The sequence below is a fragment of the Drosophila nasuta genome, chromosome 3, assembly GCF_023558535.2.
Source record: "Drosophila nasuta strain 15112-1781.00 chromosome 3, ASM2355853v1, whole genome shotgun sequence".
Classification (NCBI taxonomy): domain Eukaryota; kingdom Metazoa; phylum Arthropoda; class Insecta; order Diptera; family Drosophilidae; genus Drosophila; species Drosophila nasuta.
Window position 1 is genome coordinate 24,553,665 of NC_083457.1, and position 13,870 is coordinate 24,567,534.

The following is a 13,870-nucleotide window of genomic DNA, read 5'->3' on the forward strand; positions in this document are numbered from 1 at the left end:
CATATCCAGCACTTTGATTCCATCTTTCCGTATCCCCATTTCCACAATCCGCCGCCCACTTTCTTTCGCTTTCTCTTGCGCTTTTCTCAGTCTTGTCTTCAACTTGGTTGCAACTGGAAAATGGCTGCTGTTGCAGCTGCAGCCAAGCAAAGCGGCGGCTGCCATCCTGACAGCCGTCTTCCTTTCGCTGGGGATGTTAATTAGAAAACTCTTGAAAATTATTAAAAACTTTCGTGTGGCTGTCAGTCGGACCAAAAAGAGAGAGTTGTCAACTTTTGCTCTACTCTACTCTCTACTCGGCTCTGTCCTAGATACTTAAAAACTTTGCACAGGTTCCTTCCCTTGTCGTACGAAACGTATTATCAATTCCTTTGCCGCTGCTGCTGCTGCTGCTACATGATATTCGTAGTCAACGTATACGTAATATTTCGTATGTGACAAGTTTCATAATGAAATACTTGATTGCCAGTGCAGCTAGATACTTTAAGCTCCCCAGCAGCAGCAGCAAGCAGCAGCAGCAGAGCAATAACAGCATGCAAAAGCGAGTTCAAGCCAAAGTTCAGCTGCAAGTTGAATTGCATTTGCAAATGCATAACTTATGATACACTTACAACTGTGGCAGCTATGCGAGAGTTGATAGTTTTTACGACCAGCCTGATTGTCGGTGTTGCCTGCCAGCTACTTTTATTACTTTCTACGAATCACTTTATGCGCTTAATGACAGGGTTCATTCTATTCTCTGGTTGAATAGTATTCCTAAATGCATGAACTAAATTACATTAAATTAACTACATTTCATTGGTGGTTAAATTGACAAATTGAATGACAAACGTAAATATTTTCTCAGTTTTTTGTGTTTTGCCCTCTATTTGGAAAGTTTACTAACATACATAAATTATTGCTATCATATTACTTAGGAAATAACTCTCTCATAGTTTAAATGAAATTTAAAATGCAGTTGCAACTGTTTATTTTCTTTATATAAAAAACGTAAATGTTTGCATTACACTTTGTATTTTTTTTTTTTTTTCAGTTTTTTAAGTGCACGTTAAGAGCTTATTTATTTTAAAAATGTTGGCATACTCGAAGAAATATTTGTCCACATTGTGATGTTACTAATAAAACTAAATTATTGCTATCAAATTATTATATTATTTAATAAATTACTCTTGAAAAGGAATGAACATGCATTTCAACTGTTTATTATTTTAAGTTATTTCTTTAGAAAAGCTTCAACATTGTGATTTTACTAATGTAAATAAACGACTGCAATCATATTATTATTATGAAGATAATAAATTGTGATCGAATATTGAGTTGACGCCATTAATTAACAACGTTTTTAAACATTTCCTTACAGCCAATCAACTGTGATTAATTGGGTAAATGCCGCCATTTTAATTGGTAAACTAACACAAATTCAATAAAGTTCATTATACATTAAATTAATTTGCCCAAGTTTTGCTCAAAAGTTTCTGTACTATTTCTATTAAGCACTGCGCAGTTGAAGCATTGCAATTTCAATTAGATAATTGCCACGCAAGTGTGGAATGTAAATGAGAAATAACACTTTTATTGTTTTTGCGTAATACTTTTTATCAATCACACAATAGTTTTCACACTGCTCTAATAAGAACTTTAAACAATTTTCCATTTGACGTGTTTCACCCCTTTGTGTGTGTGTTATTGTCATCAATTTGACGCTTCATTCAGCAGTTTAAACATACAATAAGCAGTCAGTCACTAATAAATAAAAACATAACTAATTTGCACATGCTGCCACAATGTACATATGTAATCCAAAATGCTGAACGACAAGTGGCCTTCTGGAGGGTCTGTTGTATCAAGTTCAAATGCAAATGCACTTAGCACCTTTTATTAGTGCCAATTAAGTGAAATTCTACAAATAGACGTACGTCTAGATAAAGATATAAATTCAACTGAACCAGACTGAACCAGATAAGCCGGAAAAACAATTTCACAATGCGACAATCTGCCACAGAAACACATCTCTCGAATCTCAAATCTCTGCGGTTAGTCGATGTGCCTTTCGGTGACATCAGTCGACTGTTGAATCTCAAAGTGTGCAGTGCCTAAGATGTCGCAGACTAAGATACAAATCACAACGAAGGAGAAGCCCAAGGAAGAGTGGGGCAATGGGCTGGAGTTTCTCTTCTCGTGCATCTCGTTGTCAGTGGGCTTGGGAAATATCTGGCGATTTCCCTACATTGCTTTTCAAAATGGTGGCGGCACCTTTGTCATACCCTATTTGATTGCCTTGCTCGTAATTGGACGTCCCGTTTACTATTTGGAGATTTCGCTGGGACAATTTCGTGGCAGCGGCGTGCTGCGTGCCTTTGATCTGGCGCCCATACTCAAGGGCGTGGCAGCGGGTCAAGTGTTGGCCACCGGCGCCTCCATCACATACTATTCATGCATAATGGCTTTGACGCTGCGCTTTCTGTTGGCCTCGTTCAGCTCACAGCTGCCCTGGAGCAGCTGTCAAGAGAGTTGGGGCAACGTTTGTTACGATGGCACCAACTCTACCCTCAATGCCACTGGCAAAATGTCGCCTGCTCAGCTCTACTTCGAGTAAGTCTCAGAGTGTCTCAGTGCTTTCTCAATTATGTGTGAGCTTGAATATTTGTTGCCTTCTGCAGACGTGAAATACTGCACGAGTTGCCCAACATTGACAATGGCTTGGGCATGCCCAATTGGCAGCTGGTTGCCTGTCTTGCGGTTGCCTGGCTGATCATTGGTGGCGTCCTCATACGTGGCATCAAGAGCAGTGGCAAGGCTGCTTATTTTCTTGGCGTCTTTCCCTATGTGGTGCTCCTCATCCTGCTGCTGCGTGCTGTGACGCTGCCTGGTGCCTGGGATGGAATTGTGTACTTCTTTAAGCCACAGTGGCGAGAGCTGCTCAATCCTTTAGTTTGGTATGCGGCTGTCACGCAGGTCTTCTTCTCGCTGGCCATTTGCTTTGGCACTCTGATCACTTACGCCTCGTATAACAACTTTAACCGAAATGTCTATAAGTAAGTGAAGCTCAGATTTTCTTTATAATATTGATGCGTTCGTAAAAGAAGAATTTTGTATCATATTCCGTTCGGGTTTAGTTTTTTTACATTTGATCTTTCATTCGTGAATGAACGAACACAGTTTACTAACAAAATGATATATCTACAAAATATCCGATTGACTTTACTCAAATGTTGGATCGAAGGAACAAAAATTATCCGTTTACTTAAAGTGAACCAACTGATTAAGTTCACGTTTATCGATTCTTTAGTCTCCAGTTCAATATTGTTCCATAGTTCATTCTTGTTCGATTGGTTACTTTGAATCTGTAGTTCGAGAACGAACGAGCAAATATTTCTTATATCGAAATATGTTCATTCCTTTTTTATTCAGTTTATTCTTGTTTAGTTGTTTGCCTTGAATCTCTAGTTCCTGTTAATCTTTATTTTTCTGTTTTGATTATTTTCTTTTAACATTTTCGATTATTCGTGGCAGAAGAGTTTATCCTTACTAATCGAATGTTTTAACATAAAATAATCACTATTCAAAATATGCGCATTGAAGGAATTCAATTTGTTTTATTAGAATTGTATAAATTTAATCCTTGAATGTGCTAGTTAGTGTTAGTTTCCATAAGAAGAAGCAGGAAAACATAATAAAACTAAAGCGTGAACAAGAGCAATGAATGGAACAAGGAACAAAGTGAAATGAAACAAAAATAGCAATCTAGATTACTATGCAACGAATGGGAGAGGGAACAAAATAGAAAAAAAACAAGAAGAGAAACCTAGTAAACTAAACCAAAAATGAAACTGGAAACAAAATGGAACGAAACAAAAATAGCAACCTAGTTTACTAGTTAATAAATGAAACAGGGAACAAAATGCAGAGTAACAAAAAGAACAATCTTGTTTCCTAACCAACGAATGAAACAGGGAACAAAATGGATAAACACAAACAGTTAAAAAATGAACAATCTTATTCAGCGAATTAAACGATGTGTGCAAAACACAACTCTATAACATAATTAATCATATTTTCTGCTCCACAGCGACATTGTCATCATTACCACCATGGATTCTTGTTCCTCCATAATCGCTGGATGCATCACATTCGGCATACTGGGCAACTTGGCCAAACAGACGGGCATCACGGACATTGCGAGCGTGGTGAAGGGCGGCGCTGGCTTGGCCTTCATCTCGTACCCGGATGCCATTGCCAAGTTCGAGTATGTGCCACAGGTAAGGTTTCGAGAACATCGTGCGCCTTGTGCGCTTTAAAGCACAACTACCTAAAGATGTTCGCGGTCCTTTTCTTCCTCATGCTTTTCGTCTTAGGCATCGGCAGCACTGTCGGCATGGGCTCCTGCATTCTGCGCGTCATACGCGACCAGTTTGGTAAAAGATCGGGCCCAAGTTGGGTGCTGGCTGGCGGTCTGGCAACGCTGGGCTTTTGTGTGGGCATCGTTTACATGACACCCGGTGGACAATTCATCCTCAATCTGGTCGATTTCTATGGTGTCTCCTTTACTGCATTGATTCTCGCCATTGGCGAACTGCTCGCCGTCGCCTGGCTTTATGGTAAGCCTTTTCTCTCTTCCATTGCTTTAACACTTTGACCGCATTGCTTCTCAATTAACAGGTGTGCGACGCTTTTGCGCTGATATCAAGTACATGATGGGCATCGAGACCGGCTGGTATTGGCGCATCTGTTGGGCTTTTATTACGCCTGGACTGATGACCGCCGTCCTTGTCTATATGCTGTTCGACATGTCCGCCCTCACGTACAAGGGCGTGGCATATCCTCGACTCGCACACGGTAAGCCAATTAGTTTTATTACTCAGCTCGCAGAAAAATCAATAGTTTGGATTCACAAGTACTTTGTCCATAACTTTATCTGTCTTTATCTTTTACGTGTTTCTACGTAGCGAACTTGAAACATATTTGTGTTCTTCTAGTTATAAGCTAATCTAACCGTCAGTTTATTTTTACGTACATTCCAGCACCTTTACAAAGCTTAAACATTGCAAAAAAATTTTTAAAAATGTAGAATCATTTCCAGGGTCTATTGTCGAGACACAGCACGCTAAATCTAAATATTTTCAATATCTAAAACAAGCTAGAGGCCTAGTCTTTATTAAACATTGCATAAAATATTAGCTTTAAATCGGAAAAGTAATTAAAAAAAATTGTAAAATGAGAAACCTTTGATATTTACTATATATAGTATATTAGTACCCATTTAGTATATTAAAAAAAATGTAGTTGTCACACTTCTTTTCAGTCAAATAACTAAACAAATCAACACTATCTTAGTTGCAGGCCAGTATTTAGTATTTATTTTATTACTAATATACTAAATGATAATTATTTAGTATTTTCTATATAGTATATTACTACACACTTAGTATACTTAAAAAAATGCAGTTTTCAAACCTCTTTTCAGTCAAGTAACTAAACAAATCAATACTAACTTAGTTGCATGCCATTATTTAGTATTTATTTTACTACTAATATGCTAAATGATAATTATTTGGTATTTTCTATATAGTATATTACTCCACACTTCCACTTCTCCACTTCTTTTCAGTCAAATAACTAAACAAAACAATACTAACTTAGTTGTTATTTAGTATTTATTACTGTTTATGTACTAAATGATAATTATTTGGAATTTTCTATATAGTATATTACTACACACTTAGTATATTTTTAAAAAAGTTGCAGTTGCAGTCACACTTCTTCTCAGTCAAATAACTAAACAAATCAATACTAACTTAGTTGCAGCATAAATTGCAGACAATACATTAGAATTGCAATTTGTTTTAATTTGTCTTTTAGTGTTTGGCTGGTGCCTGTCTGCTTTTGGTCTGCTGCAGCTGCCCGGTTGGGCCTTGTACGCTGTCTACCAGCGCCGCAAACAAACCGCAAACAGCAGTTTGTGGCAGGTGAGTTTGTCAACTTAACAGTCTAATTAACCATCGAGAGTTGAAACCGTATTTTATTTGTTGTGTTTTTTTTTTTATGCACAGCGGATACGCGCAGCTTGCCAACCCGATGAGAGCTGGGGACCCGCCAATGCACAAGTGCCACTCGAATAGCTGACGTTGCGTATACGCAATGTGTTTGTTTTAGTAGAGAGAGCAAGTGCTTAGTTTAGAGTTTAGAATGCGTACAATAAAATTGCACACTTTTGGCATTGGCCATAAAAGCACTAAAAATACGGGAATGCGGGAAATAAATTGCGTTTTGTGCGGGGGAGGCAAAAGCAGTCAGCACATTAACTCAAATGGTTGAGAAGGATGAGGAGAATGGGAAAAGGAGGCAGCTGCCACGAGCAGGCAAAGAGAGCGAGTCAACCGAGTGTATAGCAATGCTTTTAATTACCCCAGGGCGCAGCCTGTGCCACATCATGCAGCATGCGGCATGCAACATAGAAGTCAATGGGCGGACAGCAAGTGCAACTGCAACTGAAGCTGAAGCTGCGCTTTGTTGTGTGTGTTTTTTGTGTGTGTGCTTGAAATGCCAGACATGTCGGCAATGCGGAAATGCGCAAATATCAAATGAAAACAAGCGACTAAAGTGAACGGAACGTAAATAAAACATTTTCCTAGCTGTTGTTCAACGTGCTCATTTAGTCAGTGTGCGACAGAGGCAGCGCGCGAGAGAGAGAAAGAGAGCGAGAACGAGAACGAAAGGGAGGCAGCGAGTGAGTTGTGAAGTTGCGCTGCTGCTGGGCAACAAATCAAAATGGCGTTCAGTTCACATACAACTGTACAAGTATCCATCATTGTATTGGTGAATGCGTATGTGTGCGAGTGTGTGTGTATGTGTCAGAGTGTGTATCAGTGTGTGTGTGAGTGACAAAGTTGAAATGTAAATATGCAAAAGCGAAGCGTGCGAAATGTTATTCAGAGTTTGTCGTCCATTTTGCCAGTGCAACGCTTTCAGCATATGACAACAGTGTGTGTGCGTGTGTGTGTGTATATATGTGAGTAATGTGTGTGCGTGTGTGTGTGTTGTTGCGCGCATCAGTTGTCAAAAAGTGACAGTGTTAAATTTTTTCATTTACCCCCAGCTCCTTCGCTTTTAACCCAGCCAGGCTAACGGCCTTTTGTTGTTGTCGCTTTTATTTGCAATGCAGACACCAACAACAATAACAACAACAACAAAGAGAATAAGAAGCAGAAGCAGAGAGACAGCAAGTACAACAACAAATTGAAGTGTATGTTGACTTTGACTGACGCGTTGTTAGCCGTGAAGTGTGTGTGCCCAGCGACGTCACAGCCAACTGGCATTGCGTGCCTTTCTTGGCTGACACACCCACAGCAACCAACACACACAAACACACACACATAGCAATAGACGCCACTTTTGGCGGCGTCTCATAATACCCTGTATCAAAAAGTTGCCGCAAAAGAGCTAAAGTACAAACTTAGTGAAAAGAAACCATTGTGAATATAATTTACAGGGTATCTCCCAACAGAAAACAATTATTGAAACATATAAATATTAATGAGTCTTTAATTATGATATAGACTACCTACATTACTTCTCTCAAGTGTGCCTTTAGAGAGTATCTTTTAATTGCTTTTAATTAATTATTAATGCAGAACTAAAGAAACTTTTTTGATATCTAACTTTCACTTTTCTACTTACGCTATCTCTTGCTCTACAAATTATTTGAAAAATAATGTTAAGCAAATTGGCCATTATTTTCCTCGAAATAGGCAACTAAATAAATGCCGAGTTATCTGCACATAATTAATAATTTTCACATTCATTCATTTTATAGCATACCTAGAAGTTGTTTTAATTTAAATGTATTAAATATATTAACAAGCTCACTGCTTGTAAAATCTAGAGGAAATTTTTGTCTATGAATAAGAAGAAAATTTCAAATTTATCAAAGCTACTATTTCTAATCTTTATATATGTATAACTATAACTTTAAAATGTGTATTTGCTGCAGAAAATACGAGGTGTGTTCAAAAAGTAAGGTGACTTTGTATTTTGAAAAAAAAAATAATTTATTTATTTATCAATTTTTACGTTGTCCCCTTCAAAGTAATCAAGATAATTGTATATTTAGCAAATTATGAATAATATTTGGAATCGGCTTATAAATTCAGGAGTAATATTTTCAGTGAAGAGTAACTTCTATACTATACTTCTATATATAGAATTTATATTTTTAATTAATGTAAGTATCAACTATAAGTCCATATACATATGTATGTTAGCTATAGATGTAAAATTCATATTTTAATCTGATTTACAAAATGGTTATGTTAATTTTAATAATTTAAGTCACAGAACATATTATTATTGTAACTTAATTTTGTACATAAAAATAAAGTGTTTTCGAAGTTACAAGCTAAATTCATGTAAAATTCAACTAGAAGTGTTTTCTGTGACACTGCTTTGTAAGAATATTTCATAGAAACATCATATGTAGCTGCTTTATACAAGGTATCTCTAAGCTGGCAATATGGTCTTTAAATAGGGTATCTACGTAGTTGGAACTCTGCATTCTTCTTGGTTTTTCTTTTGGTTTATTGCTTTAACGATGCGCGTAAATCTTGACATACTTTTTTCGAAAAGGAGGCGTCACCGGCAACTAAAAGGACGGGCAAGGCACAACAACCCAGGCACACACACATACACACAGGGACACATATGAACACACACACATGCATAGACAGACGCTAGCTTGCGTTATTAGTAGCGCGACTGAGTTCAGCATGCTTCAGCTCAGCCATAAAGTATGCTTCATATTCGTGCAGCTGTCAGACGCACACACACATACACACACACAGTGACACACACACACACATACACGTAGACTGTCAGACACATACGTATGCATTAGACAAGTGGCCCAGCTGTCCACAGTTGACTGGCCATTCATCCAATTCCTGCATCCATTTATGTAAAGTGGCTCGAGTTGTTGAGTCAGAGAGCTAAAGAACATCTGCGACTAGAAACTTAGACGTTCCCCGTCGTCATCTCTGACTGCGTCTGCCATTTACCTGCATGACAATTTCAAGTTGCTGTAGCAGACACACAGCAGAAAGATGACTCCATTTGCCTTTGCTTTACTTCTACTAATACTTCTACTTCTATTTTTTGTGATTATGAATATGAGAGCAACTCTCATCGAGTTGCCATTGCTTGCTGAATTTATGGCAAAAAGTGTTCATAAAGCAAAATTCTCTCTACCTTCCCCCTTAAAACGTTTATCATGTTCTACTGTTGCCTGTTTGCTGACAACGTCAATAACGTGTCGTATACTTAATATCAGCCTCGAGTCCTCTGGCTGCCAGTTGGCTTTTGGTTAAGTGCACAGCAATTGAAATTTAATTGCATTACAGTTGAATATCGATAAACTGAAGTGTGGGCGTATTCCATATCCAAGTCGAAGTCTGTATGTGTGTGTGTGGGAGCATATCCTTAGACCCTGTCATTAGAAATTAATTGAAATAGTTGTGTTGGCCACTTGCTTAGTCAGTCATTAGCCACGTTTGGTTTATGCATGCCACGATTAGCTACCAAATGAATCAAATGTCATCTGTCAATTATATACATAGTTACGATCAAATATCAGACATATTCGTTGTGTGTATACAATAACGAGGCGTCTCTCTTGGGGTCTGACGTGAGTCTTGCTTTCCACTTCGTTTATTATCTAATTTATGCCGTTTACAAGGCATTTGCCGCTTATCAGCGTCACAATAAATTAAAAGACAGCGCGCTGATGGATGCCCACGCTGTTAGCTGCTGTTCCTCCAGCTGCAGGCGACGCCTCTCTGCCTCTAAAGCCAATTACGCTTATTACATAATTCAACAACAATAACAACATCGGGGAGGAGGAGGAGAAGCATGGCAGGCGCAGCTACCGTGAAGATAACCTAAACGAATGTTGTTCAACAATGTCAGCAGAAAAAAATACAACGAAATCGAAGCGGACGCAGTGGGGAGCTTTGAATGGGGAGTGGGGAAACCCCTGAGATTGGGACTTCGGGGAGGGGAAGAACTTGGGTAACCTGTGGACCTGGCATCTGCTTGACTGACCACACAACAGCAACAGCAACGGAAAAAAGAAGTAAAGTCAAACAATTAAGACGGCCTAAAAGCCTTAAGAGCTGCCTCCATTCTTAGACAGAAGCCGCTCCCTCCTTGGGGCCACTCCCAGGCAACTAGGGAAGAGATAAAGAGAGGAGTGAGGGGAGCGTGTCTGTTCTACATAATGTGCAGAATTCAATAGCAAAGGCAACACACACAAGAAGGACTTAAAGGAGTTTCCATGCGTGCTGACAACATAATGCGAATAATGTCCAAAAAAGAATATTTTCCATGTTCGCTAATGTCTATCTACATATATCCAACTGTTTATCTGCTGCGTGCGACGAGTATGCGAGGTGTTAGAAGGGAGCGGGAAAAGGAGTTCGGTGAGGAGGGAGGAGGTGAGGGAAGAGCCAGCGACAGTGAAATCCTATTAAGAAGTTTGCTATCGCAAATTAAAATCTAAATACGCCAACCAAATGACGGCGACGTCTGCACCACGGGGCAACCAGAACAAAAGGCGTTACGTTTGCCCGCTGTTTGCCACGCCCACAGACACACACACACACACACACACTGGCACAGACACACCGAAGGCAGTCTGCTTACATTTTGAATTATAAGCAAAGCGCAAATTTAATAAAGGTTGTCCCTAAATATACACGCCAAGGCAGCAAACACACAGACTAAAGACCACAAAGACCAAGAAAAAGTCGAAGACGCAGACAAGGACGAGAACGAGAACGAGGACGAAGGCGAAGGCGAAGACGAGGCATACAGACTATGACAATGTCAAAGAGTTTGTGCACGCAACGTAGGCGTGGCAGCTGTGGCCCTGGCCCCAAATGGCAACAACAACAACAAGGACAACGTCGTCGGAGACGGCAAAGTTTTCACTTTTATTTTTCATTTTGCTTGACTGGCAAATGGCAAAAGTTTTCCCTTTTTTTTCCGAAGGCTTTTCTTGCGTTGCCATTCGCAACTTTAAGCCTTTATTAAATTGTCAGCAAGTGTGCGTGAGAGTGTGTGTGCGAGTGTGAGTGTGTGTGTGTCGCTGAACAACGCCAACAATTGACAGCAAAACAAACGATTGTCATTGTCAAGTGTGTGCGTCAACCTTTGAACCCGCCTCGGGGCACAGCCTGTAAACGTGTCTCTGTGTCTGTGTCTGTGTCTCACACCCCACACACACTTCTGGTTGTCTGGCTGTGTGAGTGTGTGTGTGTGTCCCTTGTCATCCTTTTGTGTGCGAGGCAGCAGCCATGCTTCAGTTCTTCAGCTTGCTCTCTCGTTTTAAATTGAATTGTTAATTTTTGCTTACCCTTTTTACATCATTTGCGATTTCTTCTACGCTTTTCCCTTTTCTGGTCAACGGCCACAAGACAGCAAAAAAAAAAAAAAAAGAAAAAGGGAGCTGGCCAAATCCTTTTGGCTGTCCCACATTTTGTTAAGGCTTTTGTGCGCACTATGTAAACATTGCCTGCCAGCGACAAACAATTGACATTTGCTACGACTTTTCCCACAGCTGCCTGCAACAGTTTGCGGCAATTGAAACAATGCTAAAAAAGACACGGATGTTCCAAAGTTAACTCTATCTCTCTTTCGCTCTTTCTCTCCAGCCTCCGTTTGCTATTTTTAGCTATTTCATTGCTGTCATTTGCATATCCCGGGTCTACTACTATACTATACTATATATAGATAGCTTTCCGTTCCGTTCCGGTTTCAGAGTTCTTGCCGCATTGTTTGCATTTGCACTGCTCCATTCGGCGTTCGGTGTTCACAATTCGCCATTCGCCATTCACCTCTGCCAAAAGCATAAATCAAGCGCAAAGCACAAATATTTTGCCAGTGACAACAAATATATAATGACCTCTCTCCCACTTTTATCGCCGCCAGCCCATTTATATTCCTGCCTCCGTCTGCGGCACTCTCCAATTGCTTTGGCAGTTTTACCTGGCTGTTGACTGCATTCATTGCTATTCCATTTTTTTAACTCTGTTTTTTTTCCTTGTTTTTTAAATGCTCTAACGGCAGATAAAACAACGTTGGCGCAAAACTTGCGCATGGAATATTTTAATGTCTGAGCTGGCCGACATCTTCTGACTTCTGTCCCGACTCTCAGACTCATTCTCGATTCTGCTGCCCCATCACACTCACATATTTATAGCATACTTTTCAACGCAGTGTGCTTAAAAGATATTCAATTTTGTCGTTTTCCCAGGGTATCTGCACGTCTACCTATAAGCATTTCTAATGCTTGCTTTTTGCATGTTGTTTTCATCGCTTTTTTTTCCTGCAGCCAAAGCTTGCGCTTTACTGATTTCATTTTGATTACGGCAAATTGTTTTTAGTTGCTGTCGCTGTTGAGCCTTCGTCTCTCTCTCCATTCTATTTTCTATTTCACATGCTTTGATTTGGTTTTTCTTGCATTTTCAATTGCGGTTTTGCTGCGCCATCAAGACTTTTTTCTGCTTCAACGTAATAAAATATTATTTATTAAAGCGTCATCAGCGATCACAGGTCGCATAATTATTTTTACGAGTTTCGCTTCGATGGGACATTACTTTCGACTCGTAATATCCACTCGTAACTCCTATGCAAATAAAAATGGCGTGTGCTCGCGTCGCCGCCGCATTCATAAAATATGAATAAACAGCTCTGTTTGCAGTGTAATTTGGGCGGAGAATAAATGAATATAGTTAGAGGAATGACTTATGCAATAGATTATGTCTACACCGGACACATTTCTGCGCTCTGTGCTCTGTGCTCTTCAACTCTCCCCAAGGTGCGAGCTAGTCGCTTTCTGTCGTTAGCGTATGGACTTAGCTGAGTACACAGGTAAAAAAAAATCCAGGATAAATTTCCGAATTAATGCAGAAGTAGTGACAATATCTGGATATTTAATACCGAAATTCATAAATTTGGTATTAAAATTAAATACCATAAGGTATTTATAGTATTTTTTATTTAATAGATATCTAAATTATGACGTGTTTAATATTTATATGCTGTCTCACCTATTAATTGTCACAAATATTACTAAATAATACATTCAGAATACTTATAACCAAATCTCAAAGAATTTAGAACCATGTTAACAAAGCTCTACTAACTGAGAAAAGAATAAAAACTCCAGGAATTAAACTACTACTTACTACGGGTTGCTTTGGATGATAATTTGGTGTATTTCGCACACTATGGTATATTTTTAATGCATCAATCTACCTCAAACAGTTTTCGGTATATATTTTGTATATTTTTGGTATATTCATTATGTATATTATACAATTAATACCGCACTATTTTGCTTTTATTTAAAATTTGTAACTTTCTTACTTCTTTTAATCCTCAAACTTCGCATATACAAGCTCAAAATAATGCACCTTATAAAGCTGTTTTTCAGTGTAAATTTTTAGCTTGCTAGATTTCTACCTCGCTGCTTCCAATTAGACAAAACTCCAGTTGCCACGCCTCTCTTAATGGCTTAACACATAAGCATTCATTGCGTTTTTGTTACTGGTTTGTAGGGTATACTAAATGAAATGCACAAAACATGAAAATGCATTCAGCAGCAAAAACTTTTGCAAAACGCTCGAATAACAAAAGAAATGGACGAGGTCACAAGGCACGTGCGAGAGTTTTCAAAATGGCGCCCGGGACAGCTGCAGCAACAACAACTAAATTAGTCGATGTGGAATCCACATTGTGGATGCAGTTCTGTATTTTTTTTCGTTTTGTTCTGCTTCTTCTCTTTGTTCTGGCAACCCTTCATTGTTGTTGTTGTTGC

The 13,870-nt window shown here is 39.0% G+C and overlaps 3 protein-coding genes across 4 annotated transcripts in view; 1 reads left to right on the forward strand and 2 right to left on the reverse strand.

Annotated features, from left to right (window-relative positions):
• Positions 1 to 13,870, reverse strand: part of LOC132793642 (heparan sulfate glucosamine 3-O-sulfotransferase 3B1) — a 66,837-nt gene that overhangs the window by 49,905 nt on the left and 3,062 nt on the right. The gene's annotated exons all lie outside the window — the stretch shown is intronic.
• The window catches only part of LOC132793647 (probable salivary secreted peptide), a 29,670-nt gene that overhangs the window by 12,691 nt on the left and 3,109 nt on the right, over positions 1 to 13,870 (reverse strand). The window lies entirely within an intron of this gene.
• LOC132791391 (sodium-dependent nutrient amino acid transporter 1) lies at positions 1,955 to 8,188 on the forward strand. Of its 2 annotated transcripts, XM_060800282.1 has the most exons (7): positions 1,957 to 2,592; positions 2,661 to 3,035; positions 4,070 to 4,259; positions 4,316 to 4,598; positions 4,660 to 4,836; positions 5,860 to 5,966; positions 6,051 to 8,188. In XM_060800282.1, exons 1-7 carry the CDS (start codon positions 2,099 to 2,101, stop codon positions 6,117 to 6,119), a joined length of 1,695 nt encoding a protein of 564 aa, XP_060656265.1. In that variant the 5' UTR covers positions 1,957 to 2,098; the 3' UTR covers positions 6,120 to 8,188. The 2 variants fall into 2 exon arrangements, 1 of the variants encoding a protein (XP_060656265.1); XR_009632900.1 differs by lacking the exons at positions 5,860 to 5,966; positions 6,051 to 8,188 and having other exon boundaries at positions 1,955 to 2,592; positions 4,356 to 4,598; positions 4,660 to 4,796.

Bases quoted from the DNA above. Each gene is read 5' to 3' on its own strand.
- LOC132791391 (XM_060800282.1), top strand. From the start codon at position 2,099: ATGTCGCAGACTAAGATACAAATCACAACGAAGGAGAAGCCCAAGGAA. The intron at 2,593-2,660 runs GTAAGTCTCAGA...TGCCTTCTGCAG, and splicing joins CCTGCTCAGCTCTACTTCGA to ACGTGAAATACTGCACGAGT. The intron at 4,599-4,659 runs GTAAGCCTTTTC...CTCAATTAACAG, and splicing joins CGCCGTCGCCTGGCTTTATG to GTGTGCGACGCTTTTGCGCT.